This window comes from Aquarana catesbeiana, linkage group LG03 (genome assembly GCF_042186555.1).
Source record: "Aquarana catesbeiana isolate 2022-GZ linkage group LG03, ASM4218655v1, whole genome shotgun sequence".
NCBI lineage: Eukaryota > Metazoa > Chordata > Amphibia > Anura > Ranidae > Aquarana > Aquarana catesbeiana.
The window spans coordinates 426,966,112-426,988,491 of NC_133326.1; the positions used below are offsets into that span (position 1 = coordinate 426,966,112).

At 41.4% G+C, this 22,380-nt stretch overlaps 1 protein-coding gene across 2 annotated transcripts in view; it reads left to right on the forward strand.

The window, feature by feature from the left end:
* PFDN1 (prefoldin subunit 1) overlaps positions 1 to 11,910 on the forward strand; it is a 290,431-nt gene extending 278,521 nt beyond the window's left edge. For both annotated transcript variants that reach the window (XM_073620764.1, XM_073620763.1), the window contains one exon: positions 11,562 to 11,910. Coding sequence is in view for 1 of the 2 variants with exons in the window: in XM_073620763.1 (XP_073476864.1) it covers positions 11,562 to 11,645 (84 nt within the window). In the remaining variant the exon portion in view is untranslated. The remainder of the gene's footprint in view (positions 1 to 11,561) is intronic.
* The last annotated feature ends 10,470 nt before the right edge of the window (positions 11,911 to 22,380 follow it).

Here is a 22,380-nt window from a genome sequence, read left to right on the forward strand (position 1 = left end):
AGGATGTTTTCGTTAGAAACACCTTTAACCACTAGGCGTCCGCGCTATAGCCGAAAGACGGCTACAGCGCGGACTTCAATTGCCGGGAGGGCGTCCCTGGACGTCCTCCTGTTTACTTCCGCATTGCGCGCTCCCGCGGGCGCGCATCGCGGAAGTTTTGTGCTGGCCGTGTCCCTCGGACACAGCCAGTCACAGATCACCGTAAACGGCCAATGACAGCGGCCGTTTACAGTGCGATCGGCGGTGCCAATGAGAGAGGATCTCATATGTAAACATATGAGATCATCTCTCATCGCCGGCTCTCCCTCCTCACACAGAGACAGCGTGTGAGGAGGGAGAGCGGAACCGCTGCGGCGGTGAGTGTAAAAGAAAGGAAAAAAAGGTGTCCCGCTGTTAACGGTCCCTGCCATCTGCCCTGCCATCTGCCCCTGCCATCTGCCCTACTATCTGCCCCTGCCATCTGCCCCTGCCATCTGCCCCTGCCATCTGCCCTGCCATCTGCCCCTGCCATCTGCCCCTGCCATCTGCCCCTGCCATCTGCCCCTGCCATCTGCCCTGCTATCTGCCCCTGCCATCTGCCCTGCTATCTGCCCCTGCCATCTGCCCCTGCCATCTGCCCCTGCCATCTGCCCCTGCTATCTGCCCCTGCCATCTGCCCTGCTATCTGCCCCTGCCATCTGCCCCTGCCATCTGCCCTGCCATCTGCCCTGCTATCTGCCCCTGCCATCTGCCCTGCCATCTGCCCCTGCCATCTGCCCTGCCATCTGCCCCTGCCATCTGCCCTGCCATCTGCCCCTGCCATCTGCCCCTGCCATCTGCCCCTGCCATCTGCCCCTGCCATCTGTCCCTGCCATCTGTCCCTGCCATCTGTCCCTGCCATCTGCCCTGCCATCTGTCCCCAGTGCCATCTGTCCCCACTGCCATGTATATGTGCCATCTGTCATCAGTGCCACATAGTGCCATCTGTCATCAGTGCCATCTGTCATCAGTGCCACATAGTGCCATCTGTCATCAGTGCCATCTATCAGTGTCACGTGCCATCTGTCATCAGTGTCACGTGTCATCAGTGCCACGTATCAGTGCCACCTGTCATCAGTGTCATCAGTGCCACGTATCAGTGCCATCTGTCATCAGTGTCATCAGTGCCACGTATTAGTGCCATCTGTCATCAGGGCCACGTATTAGTGCCATCTTTCATCAGTGCCACGTGTCATCAGTGCCACATATCAGTGCCATTTGTCATCAGCGCCACATGTCATCAGTGCCACATATTAGTGCCATCTGTCAGTGCCACGTATTAGTGCCATCTGTCAGTGCCACGTATTAGTGCCATCTGTCATCAGTGCCACATCAGTGTCAGTGCCAGGTATCAGTGCCATCTGTCATCAGTGCCACGTATCAGTGCCATTTGTCATCAGTGCCACGTCAGTGTCACATGTCATTGTCCTGGTTCTCCAGGGCCTTCAAAAGTGTAAGAGGTAGTCAACAAATTAGATGTGTAATTTATGCTCCAAGAACACCTGATGGTGCTCCCTGCATGTTGGGCCTCTCTATGTGGCCAGGCTGTGAAAAAGTCCCACACATGTGGTATCGTAATACTCAGGAGGAGTAGCAGAATGTATTTTGGGGCGTCATTTGTGGTATATACATGGCATGTGAGAGAAATAACCATTACAATGACAATTTTGTGGGGGTAAAAAAAAAAAAAAAAAAATCTTCATTTTGCAAAGAATTGTGGGAAAAAATGACAACATCAAAAACCTCAACATGCATCTTACTAAATACCTTGGATTGTCTACTTTCAAAAAAGGGGTCATTTGGGGGGTATTTGTACTTTCCTGACTTGTTCGGGTCGCAAGAAATGAGATAGGCCGTCAGTACATCAGGTGTGATCAATTTTTTATGATTTGCACCATAACTTGTAGACTCTCTAACTTTCACAAAGACCAAATAATATCCACTAATTTGGGTTATTTTTACCAAAGATATGTAGCAGTATAAATTGTGGCCAAAATTTATGAAGCAAAATTACTAATTTGCAAAATTTTATCACAGAAACTAAGAAAAATGCGTTTTTTTTTCAAAATTTGCGGTCTTTTTTCATTTATAGCGCAAAAAATAAAAAACCCAGAGGTGATCAAATACCACCAAAAGAAAGCTCTATTTGTATGAAAAAAAGGACAAAAAATTCATTTGGGTACAGTATTACATGACTGAGTAATTGTCATTCAAAGTGTGAGAGCGCTGAAAGCTGAAAATTGGTCTGGTCACGAGGGGGGTTTAAGTGCCCAGTTGTCACGTGGTTAAACTCACTTACTTACCTTACCAGTAGGGTGTTTGCATCAAAACACAACCCCCCAGGCCATCCAACACATTCTTTTGCAACCTTCAAAATACTATTCCTTTTACCTCCAAGGAGTCATCAAACCTGTTAAACATGTATTTAAACATGTACTTCAAACAATTACACATCTTGCAAACAAATTAAGCACTTATAATTACAATTCTATAAACAAATATTAGTAAATGGGAGACCTCATATACTATTGTACTTTTACTGTACTGACTGGCCATTTAATATTCGTTCTCTTTATACACTGTGTCTATTTTGTTCTCTTAAGATATTTTTTTGACACTCAGCAAAAATATAACACCTTAACCACTGGGCACTTAAACCCGCTTCCTAACCAGACCTTTTTACAGCTTTCGGTGCTCTCACATTTTGAATGACAATTACTCAGTCATGCAACACTGTACCTATATGACATTTTTGTCCCTTTTTTCACACAAATAAAGCTTTCTTTTGGTGGTATTTAATCACCGCTGTTTTTTTTTTAATTTTTTACGCTATAAAAGAAAAAAAGACTGAAAATTCTGTAAAAAATAATTTTTCTGTTTCTGTTATAAAATTTTGCAAATTAGTAATTTTTCTTCATAAATTTTGGCCCAAATTTATACTGCTACATATCTTATTTATAGAGTCCACAAGCTATGGGGCCAATTTCTGAAAATTGATCACACCTGATGCACTGACGGCCTATCTCATTTCTTGAGACCGTAACAAGCCAGGAAAGTACAAATACCCCCCAAATGACCCAATTGTGGAAAGAAAACAACCCAACATATAATCTATGAGCCATAGTGAGTCTTTTGAACATGTCATTTTTTTTTCTACTAGTTTTTTTGAAAATGTGTAAAGAAAATGAAAACCCCCCTTTTTTTTTTTTTTTTTTTTTTTTTTTTTTTTTTTACACAAAGTTGTCCATTTATACAATATTTCTAACACATACCTTGTACATACCAAAAATTGCACCCCAAAATATATTCTCCTACTCCTGAGTACGGCGATACCACACGTGGGAAACTTTTACACAGCTTGGCCACATAGAGAGGCCCAACATGCAGGGAGCACCATCAGCATGTCAAATCTAATTTGACTACCTATTACACTTTTGTGAGGCACTGTAGTGGCATGGATGGGATGACTGAGTATGGATGGGTATGGCTGAGTACAGGTGAGTATGGATGGATGAGTATTGCTGAGTGTGCATGGATGAGTATTGCTGAGTGTGCATGGATGAGTATTGCTGAGTGTGCATGGATGAGTATTGCTGAGTGTGCATGGATGAATATTGCTGAGTGTGCATGGATGAGTATTGCTGAGTGTGCATGGATGAGTATTGCTGAGTGTGGATGGATGAGTATTGCTGAGTGTGGATGGATGAGTATTGCTGAGTGTGGATGGATGAGTATTGCTGAGTGTGGATGGATGAGTATTGCTGAGTGTGGGTGGATGAGTATTGCTGAGGATGGATGGCTGAGCATGGATGGATGAGTATGACTGGATGAGTATGACATCGATGGATGGCTGGATTAGGCTGCAATGGGTACAGATCAGCGCTGTGGGCACTACAGATCCAGCCTACAGCGCTGCTGCACCTGATCTCTCCCCCCTCCCCTCTCACACTGTACCGATCGGTATAGAGAGGGGAGAGAGGAACTGGACATGACGCCGGTTTGTTTACAAGTGATCGCTCCGTCATTTGACTGAGCTATCACATGGTAAATGGCCGCTGTCAGCATCCATTTACCATGATTCGTGATGTACGCCCTCCCAGAATTATCGAGCCGTGCTGTAGCAGTCATTTGGCTATGGCGCGGTCGTTAACTGGTTAAGTAATGACATGACACGCATTTGAATTTTCCTCATACCTTCTTTCATTCTTTAACCAGTTGCCGACCGCCGCACGACGATGTACGTCGACAGAGCGGCACGGGCAGGCAAAAGGGCTTACCTGTACGTCCTTGCCTGCCCGCGGGTGGGGGGTCCGATCGGACCCCCCCCCGGTGCCTGCGGCGGTCGGCAAATCTCCCCCGGCGATCGGTGGTGAGGGGGAGGCCATCCATTCGTGGCCCCCCCCTCGCGATCGCTCCCAGCCAATGGGATCATTTCCCTGCCTCTGTATTGTACACAGAGGCAGAGGAAATGATGTCATCTCTCCTCGGCTCGGTATTTTCCGTTCCGGGCCGAGGAGAGAAGACTGTAATGTGAGTGCACCAACACACACGCACACAGTAGAACATGCCAGGCACACAAAACACCCCGATCCCCCCCGTCACAAACTTGACACCAAGCAGGTTTTTTTTTTTTTCTGATTACTGTATTGGTGTCAGTTTGTGACAGTTACAGTGTTAGGGCAGTGAGTGTTAGGCCCCCTTTAGGTCTAGGGTACCCCCCTAACCCCCCCTAATAAAGTTTTAACCCCTTGATCACCCCCCGTCACCAGTGTCACTAAGCGATCATTTTTCTGATCGCTGTATTAGTGTCACTGGTGACGCTAGTTAGGGAGGTAAATATTTAGGTTCGCCGTCAGTGTTTTATAGCGACAGGGACCCCCATATACTATCTAATAAATGTTTTAACCCCTTGATTGCCCCCTAGTTAACCCTTTCACCACTGATCACCGTATAACCGTTACGGGTGACGCTGATTAGTTCGTTTATTTTTTATAGTGTCAGGGCACCCGCCGTTTATTACCGAATAAAGGTTTAGCCCCCTGATCGCCCGGCGGTGATATGCGTCGCCCCAGGCAGCGTCAGATTAGCGCCAGTACCGCTAACACCCACGCACGCGCCGTACACCTCCCTTAGTGGTATAGTATCTGAACGGATCAATATCTGATCCGATCAGATCTATACTAGCGTCCCCAGCAGTTTAGGGTTCCCAAAAACGCAGTGTTAGCGGGATCAGCCCAGATACCTGCTAGCACCTGCGTTTTGCCCCTCCGCCCGGCCCAGCCCACCCAAGTGCAGTATCGATCGATCACTGTCACTTACAAAACACTAAACTTATAACTGCAGCGTTCGCAGAGTCAGGCCTGATCCCTGCGATCGCTAACAGTTTTTTTGGTAGCGTTTTGGTGAACTGGCAAGCACCAGCCCCAGGCAGCGTCAGGTTAGTGCCAGTAGCGCTAACACCCACGCACGCACCGTACACCTCCCTTAGTGGTATAGTATCTGAACTGATCAATATCTGATCTGATCCGATCAGATCTATACTGGCGTCCCCAGCAGTTTAGGGTTTCCAAAAACGCAGTGTTAGTGGGATCAGCCCAGATACCTGCTAGCACCTGCGTTTTGCCCCTCCGCCCGGCCCAGCCCAGCCCACCCAAGTGCAGTATCGATCGATCACTGTCACTTACAAAACACTAAACGCATAACTGCAGCGTTCGCAGAGTCAGGCCTGATCCCTGCGATTGTTAACAGTTTTTTTGGTAGCGTTTTGGTGAACTGGCAAGCGCCAGCGGCCTAGTACACCCCGGTCGTAGTCAAACCAGCACTGCAGTAACACTTGGTGACGTGGCGAGTCCCATAAGTGCAGTTCAAGCTGGTGAGGTGGCAAGCACAAGTAGTGTCCCGCTGCCACCAAAAAGACAAACACAGGCCCGTCGTGCCCATAATGCCCTTCCTGCTGCATTCGCCAATCCTAATTGGGAACCCACCACTTCTGCAGCGCCCGTACTTCCCCCATTCACATCCCCAACCAAATGCAGTCGGCTGCATGAGAGGCATTTTCTTTATGCCCTCCCGAGTACCCCTACCCAACGAACCCCCCCAAAAAAGATGTTGTGTCTGCAGCAAGCGCGGATATAGGCGTGACACCCGCTATTATTGTCCCTCCTGTCCTGACAATCCTGGTCTTTGCATTGGTGAATGTTTTGAACGCTACCATTCACTAGTTAAGTATTAGCGTAGGGTACAGCATTGCACAGACTAGGCACACTTTCACAGGGTCTTCCAAGATGCCATCGCATTTTGAGAGACCCGAACCTGGAACCGGTTACAGTTATAAAAGTTACAGTTACAAAAAAAAGTGTAAAAAAAAAAAAAAAAAACACAAACAAAAATATAAAATAAAAAATAATAGTTGTCGTTTTATTGTTCTCTCTCTATTCTCTCTCTCTCTATTGTTCTGCTCTTTTTTACTGTATTCTATTCTGCAATGTTTTATTGTTATTATGTTTTATCATGTTTGCTTTTCAGGTATGCAATTTTTTATACTTTACCGTTTACTGTGCTTTATTGTTAACCATTTTTTTGTCTTCAGGTACACCATTCACGACTTTGAGTGGTTATACCAGAATGATGCTTGCAGGTTTAGGTATCATCTTGGTATCATTCTTTTCAGCCAGCGGTCGGCTTTCATGTAAAAGCAATCCTAGCGGCTAATTAGCCTCTAGACTGCTTTTACAAGCAGTGGGAGAGAATGCCCCCCCCCACCTTCTTCCGTGTTTTTCTCTGGCTCTCCTGTCTCAACAGGGAACCTGAGAATGCAGCCGGTGATTCAGCCAGCTGACCATAGAGCTGATCAGAGACCAGAGTGGCTCCAAACATCTCTATGGCCTAAGAAACCGGAAGCTACGAGCATTTTATGACTTAGATTTCGCCGGATGTAAATAGCGCCATTGGGAAATTGGGGAAGCATTTTATCACACCGATCTTGGTGTGGTCAGATGCTTTGAGGGCAGAGGAGAAATCTAGGGTCTAATAGACCCCAATTTTTTCAAAAAAGAGTACCTGTCACTACCTATTGCTATCATAGGGGATATTTACATTCCCTGAGATAACAATAAAAATGATTAAAAAAAAAAAAATGAAAGGAACAGTTTTAAAATAAGATAAAAAAGCAAAAAAATAATAAAGCACCCCTGTCCCCCCTGCTCTCGCGCTAAGGCGAACGCAAGCGTCGGTCTGGCGTCAAATGTAAACAGCAATTGCACCATGCATGTGAGGTATCACCGCGACGGTCAGATCAAGGGCAGTAATTTTAGCAGTAGACCTCCTCTGTAAATCTAAAGTGGTAACCTGTAAAGGCTTTTAAAGGCTTTTAAAAATGTATTTATTTTGTTGCCACTGCACGTTTGTGCGCAATTGTAAAGCATGTCATGTTTGGTATCCATGTACTCGGCCTAAGATCATCTTTTTTATTTCATCAAACATTTGGGCAATATAGTGTGTTTTAGTTAATTAAAATGTAAAAAAGTGTGTTTTTTCCCCAAAAAATGCGTTTGAAAAATCGCTGCGCAAATACTGTGTGAAAAAAAAAAATGAAACACCCACCATTTTAATCTGTAGGGCATTTGCTTTAAAAAAATATATAATGTGTGGGGGTTCAAAGTAATTTTCTTGCAAAAAAAATAATTTTTTCATGTAATCAAAAAGTGTCAGAAAGGGCTTTGTCTTCAAGTGGTTAGAAGAGTGGGTGATGTGTGACATAAGCTTCTAAATGTTGTGCATAAAATGCCAGGACAGTTCAACCCCCCCCCAAATGACCCCATTTTGGAAAGTAGACACCCCTAGCTATTTGCTGAGAGGCATGTCGAGTCCATGGAATATTTTATATTGTGACACAAGTTGCGGGAAAGAGACAAATTTTTTTTTTTTGCACAAAGTTGTCACTAAATGATATATTGCTCAAACATGCCATGGGAATATGTGAAATTACACCCCAAAATACATTCTGTTGCTTCTCCTGAGTACGGGGATACCACATGTGTGAGACTTTTTGGGAGCCTAGCCGCGTATGGGACCCCGAAAACCAAGCACCGCCTTCAGGCTTTCTAAGGGCGTAAATTTTTGATTTCACTCTTCACTGCCTATCACAGTCTCGGAGGCCATGGAATGCCCAGGTGGCACAAAACCCCCCCAAATGACCCCATTTTGGAAAGTAGACACCCAAAGCTATTTGCTGAGCGGTATAGTGAGTATTTTGCAGACCTCACTTTTTTCACAAAGTTTTGAAAATTAAAAAAAGGAAAAAAAAATTTTTTTTTTTGTCTTTCTTCATTTTCAAAAACAAATGAGAGCTGCAAAATACTCACCATGCCTCTCAGCAAATAGCTTGGGGTGTCTACTTTCCAAAATGGGGTCATTTGGGGGGGGGGTTTGTGCCACCTGGGCATTCCATGACCTCTGAAACTGTGATAGGCAGTGAAGAGTGAAATCAAAAATGTACACCCTTAGAAATCCTGAAGGCGGTGATTGGTTTTCGGGGTCCTGTACGCGGCTAGGCTCCTAAAAAGTCCCACACATGTGGTATCCCCGTACTCAAGAGAAGCAGCAGAATGTATTTTGGGGTGCAATTCCACATATGCCCATGACCTGTGTGAGCAATATCTCATTTATTGACAACTTTGTGCAAAAAAAAAATAAATAAATAAATAAATTGTCACTTTCCCGCAACTTGTGTCAAAATATAAAATATTCCATGGACTCAACATGCCTCTCAGCAAATAGCTTGGGGTGTCTACTTTCCAAAATGGGGTCATTTGGGGGGGGGTTTGTGCCATCTGGGCATTTTATGGCCTTCAAAACTGTGATAGGTAGTGAGGAGTAAAATCAAAAATGTACGCCCTTAGAAATCCTGAAGGCAGTGATTGGTTTTCGGGGCCCCGTATGCGGCTAGGCTCCCAAAAAGTCCCACACATGTGGTATCCCCATACTCAGGAGAAGCAGCTAAATGTATTTTGGGGTGCAATTCCACATATGCCCATGGCCTGTGTGAGCAATATATCATTTAGTGACAACTTGGTTTTCGGGGCCCCGTATGCGGCTAGGCTCCCAAAAAGTCCCACACATGTGGTATCCCCATACTCAGGAGAAGCAGCTAAATGTATTTTGGGGTGCAATTCCACATATGCCCATGGCCTGTGTGAGCAATATATCATTTAGTGACAACTTTTTGTAATTTTTTTTTTTTTTTGTCATTATTCAATCACTTGGGACAAAAAAAATGAATATTCAATGGGCTCAACATGCCTCTCAGCAATTTCCTTGGGGTGTCTACTTTCCAAAATGGGGTCATTTGTGGGGGTTTTGTACTGCCCTGCCATTTTAGCACCTCAAGAAATGACATAGGCAGTCATAAATTAAAGGCTGTGTAAATTCCAGAAAATGTACCCTAGTTTGTAGGCTATGTATAACTTTTGCGCAAACCAATAAATATACACTTATTGACATTTTTTTTACCAAAGACATGTGGCCAAATACATTTTGGCCTAAATGTATGACTAAAATTGAGTTTATTGGATTTTTTTTAGAACAAAAAGTAGAAAATATCATTTTTTTTCAAAATTTTCGGTCTTTTTCCGTGTATAGCGCAAAAAATAAAAACGGCAGAGGTGATCAAATACCATCAAAAGAAAGCTCTATTTGTGGGAAGAAAAGGACGCAAATTTCGTTTGGGTACAGCATTGCATGAACGCGCAAATAGCAGTTAAAGCGACGCAGTGCCAAATTGGAAAAAGTGCTCTGGTCAGGAAGGGGGTAAATCCTTCCGGGGCTGAAGTGGTTAAAGAAAACTTAGCAGATTATATGAATCATACATATAAAAGGACTCCCCACTCTCACGATATTTGGATATAAGCAAGGGAAATTTCTAGTTTACTTTGTCCCTATTTTTGACTAAAATTCCTACCTACCTGATCGATCACCTTTATTCTCACGAGCGCCAAGTTTCCAATGGGCATGTACACTTTTCCGCAGCGTTCCCAAAACGCTTCTACAGCGTTCCAAAAACGCTTAAAGCCAACCCGGGCATAACATTATAGAAACCCCAAGCTGCTACAATAAAAAAATATCAGCAATCACAAGTTATCTTATTACTTCCATTCAACAGAAAGATTAGCAAAGATTTAGCGGGCGCTGTTGGTTACCTAAATACCCTTCCCAAAAGGATACTGAACTGAGTCTTAAAGACTCGGGTCTCCCAAAGACCCTACAATGTTACACTCCTGTGAGTGTGTCTATTAAGGCGTGGTCTATCCTTCCTTTCTTTTTAAATTTAAAAGGCTAAGACTTTATCAGAGCCAAGGTTAGGAAGAATTCGTCAAAATAGACAAAGGTCTACCCAACATGGATGAATGTCTTACCTGGAAACGAGCCCCCACCTGAAAGGAAATAGTAGGTATTCTGAATGACCACCCTTCTTCTAGGTACACCAACAGCACCCTAAGATATCTGGAGACACCATGAAATGAGAATCAAGTCGTGCATTTGTAAAATGTCTGCCTTTTCTTTAGGTGCGTTACAGCTTATATATGGTTCAACATACCAATAGAAAGAGGGGAGGAGGGAGTGCTAAGTAAATGATGTATTTGTATAGAAATATATAGTTACATGGGTTATACAAGTCGGTGACCACTTAAGATACATCATCGTGAGTTAACACGGGTAAACAGGCCATCTGGTTATGAGTCATAAATCATGCATCCTGTCCCAGACAAACCAACCCACAATTATTTATATATATATATATATATATATATATATATATATATATATATATATTACAGTGCTTGTGCAAGCATCTTTCTAAACATTATTTTATAGTTGCAGATTTAAGCTATCTTGTATACTGCAATGGCAAAGCATATCAGTCACAATGGTTTGGGCATATTACAACAGGCACCAGTTCTCAAAAAGCATATCTGGGAACTGGAGAAAGTGCAGAGAAGGGCAACCAAACTGATAAGAGGCATGGAGGAGCTCAGCTATGAGGAAAGATTAGAGGAACTGAATTTATTCTTTCTTGAGAAGAGGATATTAAGGGGGATATAATCAACATGTACACATTTACATGAGGGGTCTATATAGTAAAGTTGGTGTTGAGTTATTCACTTTAAGGTCATAGTGTACAAGGAAGCACTCTTTTTACGTCTAGAGGAAAAGAGATTTCATTTTCAAATACGGAAAGGTTTCTTCACAGTAAGAGCTGTGAAAATGTGGAATAGACTCCCTCCAGAGGTGGTTTTGGCCAGCTCAGTAGATTGTGTTAAAGGCTTGGATTCTTTCCTAAATGTACATAATATCTTATTGCCTCTCGGGGGATCAGGAATTAATTTTTTTCCCTGCTGTAGCAAATTGGATCATGCTTTGCTTTTCGCTTTCCTCTGGATCAACTGTGGTATAGGATTGTGTATATGGGATTGTATGGTTAGGTTTTTTTTTGGTTGAACTAAATGGACTAATTATGTAAGCATGTTTATTTCATTATTTTTCAGGAAAAGAAGGCTTATCTAGAACGAAGCGTAAAGAATGCTGAAGATAACATTAGAGAAATGTTGATGGCCAGAAGAGCGCAGTAGCATCAATTTTTATGTGGTGACTTTCAGTAGTGACTTTGTGACTTTCAGTAGTATAAAACTGCTTGTGCATTTTCCTCATGTAAATGGTAACTGTATCATTAAAATGCTATATTTTATAGCAAAGGTCTGTTAAAATATACGCTTACTGTTTCACACATTAAAAAAAAAGTTGGAAACAAAGCTTTATTGGGTTCCGTACAAGATACTACTGTAAAGAACATTGTATACATGGATATACAACTCAATAAAACCCAACAATAAGTTGTGACAGTATCATTGATATGACGACACATACAGAACAGAAGAAAAACAAATGAGAGTAGAAAATTATACAATATGCTATGCGTTATCTGGGGAACCATGTCTCACCTAGTCTAGTTCAGGGGTAGGCAACCTGGGGCCCTCCAGCTGTTGTGGAACTACATTTCCCATGAGGCATTGCAAGGCTTCCAGTTACAATTACTCCCAGAGGCATGATGGGACTTGTAGTTCTGAAACAGCTGGAGGGCCCAAGGTTGCTTACCCCTGGTCTAGTTGTTCTGCAGCACCAATATTCTTATATCCCTTGGCAACGGCCCAAGAGGAAGTACTTGATATCAGGGGCATAAGATATACACTGCAAGTTTATGAAACATAGGTCGAGGATGATTGTAACCACCTATCCCATATTTTGTTATATTTGCCCGGACATATTGACATAAATAACACCTTACCATATAAGAAGGTTATCTATTTTATTAATCCATGCAGCAAGAATAGGAGATTTGGCTTGGATCCAACATTGAGATATGACCTTTCTAGCGCCAATGTTTTGTGCAGAAATTTAAGCGTGCGCTTATCTACATTGGTGTCAGGAAATAAGCCCAATAATCATAGTTTGGGGTCCATTGTCACTGGTGAGTCCATTTGATCGTGAAGGAACTGAATGATTTGCCCCCATAACCCACAGCTGTGAGGACATTGCCAGAGGAGGTGCCAGTAGAGATCAAACATTTGGGTCATATGGAGCTACGAGAAGGACATAACTTTGCCAGCCAGTCCGAAGTTAAATATGCTCTGTGGGTAATATATACTTGTGCAAGTCTATCAGACATTTTGGAAGACCCTAGTTTAGAAGTCTCTAGTACCTCACTCCATTTCTTATCATCCAACTTCATCTACCCATTTAGTCTTAATGGAGTAAGCAAGTTGGGACGCAGCTGGAGTAATTATGTCATAAAAAATAGATATAAGTTTGCGTGGTTTGTCACTTCTTATCACATCTAGAACATCCAGGGAGAGCAGAACTAGGTAGGTGCCTGCAAATTGTGTGTAGTACATGTCACACTTGGAAAAAGTGAAAAGGCATATGGTTTTGAGTGAATTCTATTTTTAATTGGTCAATCATTTTGATTCTACCATTATTAAGAACGTGAGATAGTAGCTATACCCCTCTGGATATCCAGATTGTGGGATCAGGAATCTGAAGGAGTTCAGGTAAACTTTTATTGTACCACAATGGTGTGTTCAGGACATTTCATTTTGGATTTTGCCAAGTCACAGATCCGCTGGTGCTGGAATAGGCCAGAGCGGCTCGGAACACAGGAGAACCACTCAGACCTTGTAGCACATCACAGAACGGATGTGGAAGTTGTGAATCCACAGGGTTACAGACCAAGGAAAGATATCTTGTTTATCATACTTATCAATGTGGTAGAAGTGGGAGAGCTGTGCCACCAGGTAATAAGATCCAAAATCAGAAACAGCAAGACCTCCTAAAAAGGATGGAACTTTGAGAACTTTCCATGACCGTTTGTGCCTGCTGGTCCCCCAGATAAAAGATTGTAACAAAGTGTCCATAGGAAAAGGGGAGATATCACCACTCCAGGAGGACAAACAGAAGGTAAACCTCTCTCCGTTTGGAAGCTGTAGATGCTGGCAATTGCTAGTAGCAATAAACAGGAACTGCTTGAAAATCACAGCAGACTGAAGAGCTAAGTGTCCATAGTTTTAAAATATCTAGGCGAAATGTAAACTGGAGGGTGCCAGAGAACGTATACCATTTTAGGCAATAATATCATTTTTACAAGACCTGTCAGACCCATCATTCCCACCGACAGTCTCGCCCATGTTTGTGTTTTATATTTGAGCAGTGGGAAAAGAGGCTCCGCATTCAGAGAAAAGTAATCTGCTATGGATCTAGAAACCTAGATTCCCAGATGTTTAAAGGTGCTAACCCTAACTTAGGGCAAAGCGGCCTGGTCAACCGATGGTCCTTAGATATTGGGAGAATTTGGGACTTGTCCAAATTTATTTTAAGTCCCGAAAACCTGTCAAAGTTCTCAATAATCAGTAGTGCTGTCAATAGAGGGGGACCAGAGTCAGCTAAATATAAAATCATATCGTCAGCATAAAGCCGCACCTTCTCCACCAAAGATCCAGAACGCAATGTCTGGATGATTCCTAGTGCCAAGGGTTCAACCGCCAGTGCATAGAGAGGAGTTAAGATAGGGCACCCCTGACGCGTTCCCCTCGAAAGTTGAAAAGCGTTGGAGGTCCAACCATTGGCAACCACTCTGGCCTAGGGTGAATTTTAAAGGATGGTGATCCATTTGATAAAGTTGGGGCCAAAGCAATGTAGACATTACCATAGATATTGCCACTCAACCGAGTCAAACTATCACTGACTATCACTCTAGAACCAATTTGTATGTGGGGAAGCCTTAATATTCAAGAATATTCGCCTGGTATTAAGGCTGAATATTCGCCTGGTATTAAGGCTGAATATTCGCCTGGTATTAAGGCTGTATTTTTGGCCGGCATGAAGCCTGTTTGGTCCAGGAGTATAAGGAATAAAATAACTTTATTTAAATGCAGGGCTAAAATTTTGGCTAGTATTTTGATATCAGTTTGTAGCAATGAGATGGGCCTATATGACTTGGGTTGATGGGGGTCCTTCCCAGGCTTAGGGATAAGGGCTTCACGCATAGATTCAGGGAGGATAGCAGCATCAAATATAGCATGGTGTAGAGCTAGCAGTTTAGGTACTAAATATCGGAAAAGTGGATATAGAACTCGACAGGCAAGCCATATGAGCCAGCAAAGTAAACCAAGGCAAGATTAATATTATCTGCTGAAATGGGAGCCTCTAGCATGTCCACCTGTTTATCAGTCAATTTGGGGAGCGTAAGAGCACCAACAAGATCAGAGAGAGCCTGCGGGAAAAAGCTGACCTTAGATGTATAATCTTCCTTAAAGAAAGCTGCAAACTCCCTAGTAATTACATCAGGGTCCGTAAGGGTGCCTGCCGTGGCAGTGTGTAAATGGATAGACAACTGTCTAAAAGACAGAACTGGAGGTCTGGAATCCAAATGGGCTAAAGTAGGCCAGTAACTTACCTGGGCGTTACCCCTGTTCAAAGATCTTGCTTACTGAAGAATCGTTTGTACCTAGCCCTCTCAAAGCACATCTGGTCAACCACTCTGGTTTGAAGCTTCAATTGCGCAAGTGATGCAGGCGAAGGTGAAATCACGTATTGCTCTTCCAAGGTGGTTAACTGAGCAGTGGCTTAAACATAGGCAGATTTAGAACAACTTTTAAATCTAGAAATATGTTTAGTAAGCAATAATCGGGCATGTTTTTTGAATGCTTCCCAAACCACTAATGGAGTGGCTGTGTTGGAGTTGGATTAAAAAAAGAACTTAAATTCCATAACTAATCGTTCATTATCAGGAATGATAGTCGGCCAAAAAGGATTTAGCCTCCAATTCAATTGCGGGGGTTTATTAAAAGGTGTCAGTGTGATCCTATAGGGAGCATGATCTGATAGACGAGGACTAAACCCCGCTGCTTGTAGTCTGGGAGTTAAGGTGCGGGAAATGTGTAACGTGAATAATCCGCGCTACCCCCAAAAATAGTGCTGATAAACGTAGATATATAATTTTCATTATAAAGTGTTTTTTTTTATATGTGACGGTGCTGCAACTAAGGAAAAAATGGAATATTCAGTTCAGAAACATGTATAACATAAAATTAGATGCGCAACCGAACAATGTGCAAACAAATATGTGCAGAGTAAATATATCGTCAACATGTATTAATTAGTGCATGAAAAAACGCCCATAGTGAATGACACTCAATATAACTCCATTGGGAGTAAGTCCCTCGGTAGGAAGGCAGATAGTTCTCATCACTCGTGGAGTATATTATAAAAGGAAGAGAAAGGGCTTCATAGTGCAGTAGGTTTAAAATCAGAGGTTCCTCTATTCCATATGATGGGCAACTGACATCTTAAAAAGCGATAGACAATTCAAAGGAAATACTCAGCTGTGGCTCAAGCCAGCCAGCTGATGCGTGGTGACATCAGGTCCTATAGCTCCACCCGACGGGGCGTTTCTCCGTACTAGGCATCAACAGGGAAAGGAGACGTCCTTTCCCTGTTGATGCCTAGTACAGAGAAACGCCGCGTCACTATGCACCAGCTGGCTGGCTTGAGCCGCGGCTGAGTATTTCCTTTGAATTGTCTATCACTTTTTAAGATGTCAGTTGCCCATCATATGGAATAGAGGAACCTCTGATTTTAAACCTACTGCACTATGAAGCCCTTTCTCTTCCTTTTATAATATACTCCACGAGTGCACCTACCCTGAGACGGGTCCTGTGGAGAGCATTGCAGCATTTGGAATTGCCGGTGGAGGAGAGGATCCAGATGGATGTGTGAATTTACCGCCCCTGCCTGAGTGATCCCTCCTGTATGTGCCCATAAGATCTCCGTAACAGAGATCCTACAGATCTGGTAAGTGGCCCTCTGGCATTTCATTCATTTTTTATTTGGCTGTCTTGTGGGAGTATACGGTGAAAAGAACTACAGTGGGGATGGAAAGTATTCAGACCCCCTTAAATTTTTCACTCTTTGTTATATTGCAGCCATTTTCTAAAATCATTTAAGTTCATTTTTTTTCTTCATTAATGTACACACCGCACCCCATATTGACAGAAAAACACAGAATTGTTGACATTTTTGCAGATTTATTAAAAAAGATAAACTGAAATATCAGTATTATTATCAGTATTTAGTAGTTAACTTAAGTTAATAACTATTTGTTACAAAATTTAAATGTAAAAAAACATATAAAAATATATATTAAATCTATCTTTACACGCTCTCTAGTGGTACTCATAAGGAAAATGGTCTAGAAAAGGAAAGATAAAAATGATCCAATGAGAGTGCCATCTTGTGGAAAAAATACTTTGATGATAATCAATGTACTAAATACATCAAATAAATACATCAAATAAAGATACACAAAAAACGGAGGGTAGGACATGTTTGGAACTCCATAACAATTAAAAATTTAAAATGTAACAATTCAAATCAATGTCTACATTGATACCAGCAGGATATAAAGTATTTAATTTATAAATCCATTCTGTTTCGTTTCTAGACACTTTTTGTCTCATACTACCCCCCCACCCCATCCAATGTGGCATAATCCTGTCAATCCCACAAAAAGTGGCCAAACTGGGGTCCTGGTTGTGGTAGACTCTGAAGTAATCCTAAGCTGTATTTAGGAAACCCCTTTTTTATGTTATTCAGATGCTCATTTACTCTGAACCCCAATTTTCTGGTCGTGCCTCCCACATACTGGAGCCCGCATGGACAGGAGATCAGGTAGGTAACATGGGTGGAATCACAAGAAATTAACTAGTCTATCTCAAACAGTTTACCATTACTTGAAGATCTAAAGGTCTGTACCTTCCTCTTAGCTATATTGGTTGTCCTACATGCCTTACACCTCTTACAATGGTAAAAGCCTGTTGTATCAAGGAAAGATCTTTTTGGGAGGGTTGTAGACATTTGGTGAAAGTCTATTCCTTAAAATAGGGGCCCTGCGGTACACGAATCTAGGTTGCTTTGGGAGAAGACTGGCTAGAGTGTTGTCCCTCAAAAGTATGGGCCAGTGTTTTTTAATGACATGTTCTAAAGATTTGTAATCCCTGCTAAAAATCCGTCCGGAATGCTAAATTGTTCTTATTATCATAGGATTTCTTTGGCCTGTTCTCCAATAGGTCTCGTCGGTCCAAATTTTGTGCTTGTGTCTGAATGGTTGTTAAACCATCCTCTCTTTAGCCCTTCTCTTTAAATTTGTCTGCCACCATCTCTGATTGTAGGGCATAGTCCTCCACACTGGTACAATTACGCCGAATACGCATAAATTGTCCCTTGGGAATCACCCCCAACCATTTTAGGTGGTGGCAACTGGCCGTTGGTATTAGGGCTGCAACTAACGATTATTTTGATAATCGATTAGTTAGCCAATTTATTGTTTTGATTAATTGGTTAATAACCTTAACAAAAAAGTGTGGTGTATAATTTAGTTAATATGTAAAGTTAAAAAAAAGGCAATTTATTCTTAAATAGCTCTATGCAATGGTAAATATAAATAACTAACTATATGGTTAGGGAGCAACATCTCTAACCCACTCTGAGAATAACAGACAGAAGAGATATATACTGTATATACTATTAGAGGTTGAAGCTGGTAAATATCATCAGACTCAGAAATCACATTTTTTTTTTATTTAAAGAAAAAAAAAGTTAGGCTGTTTTGCAGATTTTCAAACAGAACTGTAATATATTATGTGCTGGCCATACAAAAACAATGTCTTCTTTCAAAAAAAATTTAATCTTAAGAACGTTCATTCGATTTTCTATACATTAGTGGGGTGTCAAATCGACATTTGTTTCCAACCACAGTGACAGGAAAATTTAGAAATTCTTGGTCAAAGGAATTTTTAGACGGTGTATGTAATTTTCGTTCAGAAATTACATTCATTTCAAAACAGAATGTTTAAAAGCAAGTGAAATTTTCAAACATTCTTTCATTCAGCGAATGTACACAGATTTTTCGTATGAATATTCTCATCTGAAAATTGATCTGTGTGGCCAGCATAAGGCACGGTGCACACCTATGTAGTTTGCTTTTGATCTATTTCTGCAGTGCTTTTTGCTGTGCGTTTTGATTTTGTCAAACGTGATTTTGCTGCGATTTGCATTTTTTTTATGCTTTTTTTTTTTTGGCCAATTTGTTGTTGAGCAGATAAAAAAACACAAATTGCTGTAAAAACACATTACATGTTTTTCTGCAGCTTCTCCATTAAAGTATATTGAACCAAAAAAACGTTTTGCGTTGAAAAAAGTCCTTGACCCTTTCCAAATACGCAGCAACTGAAAAAAAAAAGCATAGATGTGAACGTAAACAGTGTAGTCCCTCGCGCTACAAAATCAAATCAAGTGAATCAAACTGATCTAATAAAAATTACAGCTAGACTTAAAGTGTATACAGTGCACAAAATTGGTGTAGGATAAAAAAAATGATCAGCGCAACTTAATAGAATAAATGCATGTTACCTGTGAACAAATGAAAAAATCTCCTATGTAAAATATAATCCTGTGCAAGATAGAATTCCTTTGCAAATTTATGCAATGAAGTGTACTGTGCAAGATGGCAATAAATATTGCAAGATACAAAATAAACTCCTGTGCAAATAACATAATGTGCAAATAGCTAATAAATAGTTAAACAAACTGTGCAAATAAGCATTAAATCCCAGACAGCTCAAATATATAGAACTTTATAGTTTAATAATAGTCCACTGTGTTTAAAATAAACAAATAAATAAAGTGCTGAACGTGTCATCAAAGGGTATCTTCAATCGGGGATCTTCATAAACACCACTTAATGCTCTCTGGACTCTTACCTCAATATGAAGTATATACAGCGTTGGCAATCAGCTTAGCTGGGGGACATCTATGGATCTCCCGAGACAGTGATAGCCAGTGGTGTTTCTCCAAATAGTGTATTCCAAATGATGGGTTCCGGATTCACAGCCATTCATGGAAAACGGGCATATAAGGGGATAAAAGAAGGATCTCCCATAGTGCAAACTGTTTAATGAATTTATTAAATAGCCAAATAGAAAAAGGTAAAAAACAGCAGAAATGTGCAATACACAGCGTTGCAGACACCTCTTACATCACTTCTGGTTCATTCGATATCCGGCCACTCCCTATGCATTACGTCACGTGACTTCATCAGGGAAACCGGATTGGCTCAAAACCACATCAATTTATACGTGAAAACAGGAAGTGTGTTGTGGCCATTTTGTTGGAGTCCTGTCTCCGTCATGGAGGTGGCCATTTTTGAATGGTCCGAAAACAGATATATCACTCTATTATGTTTATAGTGGAGGCCATATTTTTGGTGGATGAACAGATCGTAAGGGCAGATAATAACTGTATGATGATAATTATGTTAATATATTAATTGCGGCCCAAAGCATCTATATTAAAATAACTTAGTTTAAAAATCTTTATTAAGAAAAGAGTGTATGAAGAAATAAATGTAAAAAAGGGGGAAATAAAGACAGGAATAGGTATATTTATCCCTTAAAATGGCATAAATTAATAATGACATCCTATGACGTATATTAAAATGAAAATAAAAATAGAAATGAAAATAAAACAAAAATAAATATTAAATAAAACAAAACAAAACCAACCAAACAAAAATAAAAATAAAATTAAATAAAATTAAATTAAAAATAAATATAAAATTAAATTAAATAAAAATAAAAATAAGATTACCTATACAACTATTTTCAGCAAACAATAATAGAGGCGGCTAAATATATATATAAGAAATATATTTATATATACTAAACAATACAATTCTTAGAAACCGGAAATGTAGTATTGAGGAGGTATAAAATTAAAAATTACTCAAAAAACAATTGAGGTCAAATTCAACGTTGAGTACATCTGGTACTAAAGTATGGAGGGAATATATCCATTTAGATTCCTTCTGGCTAATGGATCTGATTTTGTGAACTCCTCTCCATGGTCTCTTATATTTCTCAATACCCCAGAATTGCAATTGCGAGGGGTCCTTATTGTGTACCTCTAAAAAAATGTTTACTTACATTATGTTTTGGGAAGCCCTTAAAATTATTTTGAATATGCTCCCTCATTCTAACCATTAATGATCTCTTGGTCCTTCCCACATATTGTAAATTGCAACTGCATTGTATCACATACACTACACCCTCTGTGTGGCAACTGATAAAATCTTTATTGGGAAATTTTTTGTCCAATATGGGTAAATATAAATTCATTTCTTTTGATTTGTGGTTTCTTAGAGTGTCGGTATGCAAAACAATGCTTACAGGGATAGAACCCTTTTCCTGTAAAGAATGTGTATCCACTGGGAGGTGGTGGCTCTATTACATTTTTCACAATAATATCCCTCAATTTAGGTGCTCTCTTGTATACTACATTGGATGTGTCTGGTAAAATATGCTTCAAGTGTCTATCACTTTTCAGTATATGCCAATGTTTTTTAATTAATTTCTCCACTTCTTTGTGCTGGATGTTATAATCTAAAACTAAAAAAGGGGCATCCAAATTACGTTGACATGGATTTTTTCCTTGTAGCATCATAGTTCTATCCATTGACCTTACGGCATTAATCTGTTTGTTAATAAACTCCTCGGTATATCCTTTATTCTTAAATCTATTTCCTAGAAAAGTTGCTTGGGAGATGAAATCTTCTTCGCTTATGAAATTTCTTCTAATCTTTACCAATTGCCCTTTCGGAATACTATATAGCCAAGGTTTAAAATGGCAACTATTCATAGATAAATAACTATCTATGTTTTTGTAAGTGACAGTGATCGATCGATACTGCACTTGGGTGGGCTGGGCAGGGCTGGGCCGAGGGGCAAAATGCAGGTGCTAGCAGGTATCTGGGCTGATCCCGCTAACACTGTATTTTTGGGAACCCTAAACTGCTGGGGATGCTAGTATAGATCTGATCGGATCAGATACTATATCACTAAGGGAGGTGTATGCTGCGTGCATGGTTGTTAGCGGTACTGGCGCTAACCTGACGCTGCCTGGGGCAACTCAGACCTTATCTGACCCTAAAACTTATATCACCGCTGGGCGATCAGGGGGTTAAACCTTTATAAGGTAATAAACGGCGGGTGACCTGAAACTATAATAAACAAATTAACTAACCAGCGTCACCTGTAACAGTTATACGGTGATCACTGGTGAAAGGGTTAACTAGGGGGCAATCAGGGGGTTAAAACCTTTATTAGGTAGTATATGGGGGTCCCTGTCGCTATAAAACACTGACAGCGAACCTATATACTTACCTCCCTTACTAGCGTCACCTGTGTCACTAATGCAGCGATCAGAAAAATGATTGCTTAGTGACACTGGCGACGGGGGGTGATTAAGGGGTTAACCTTTATTGGGGGGGGTTAGGGGGGTATCCTAGACCTAAAGGGGGCTACCACTAACTGCCCTACCACTTATAACTGTCACAAACTGACACCAATGAAAAAAAAAAAAACTGCTATTGGTGTCACTGTGATAGGGGGTGAAATGGGTGCCTAGAGTGTTCTACTGTACGTGTAGTGTTTGGTGCACTTACTTGATGTCTTCTCTCCTCGGCACTGGAGCGAAAAGACCGGCTCGAGGAGAGATGACATCACTTCCTCTGCCGCTGTTTACATTACAGCAGCAGAGGAAGAATGTAATTGGCTGGGAGCAATCGTGAGGGGGTGGCCACGAATGGATGGCCTCCCCCTCACCTCTGATCGCTCCGGGACAGAAGCCGACCGCCTCGGGCACCGGGGGGGTCTGATCGGACCCCCCCCGCGGGAGGAAAGTGACGTACCCATATGTTAC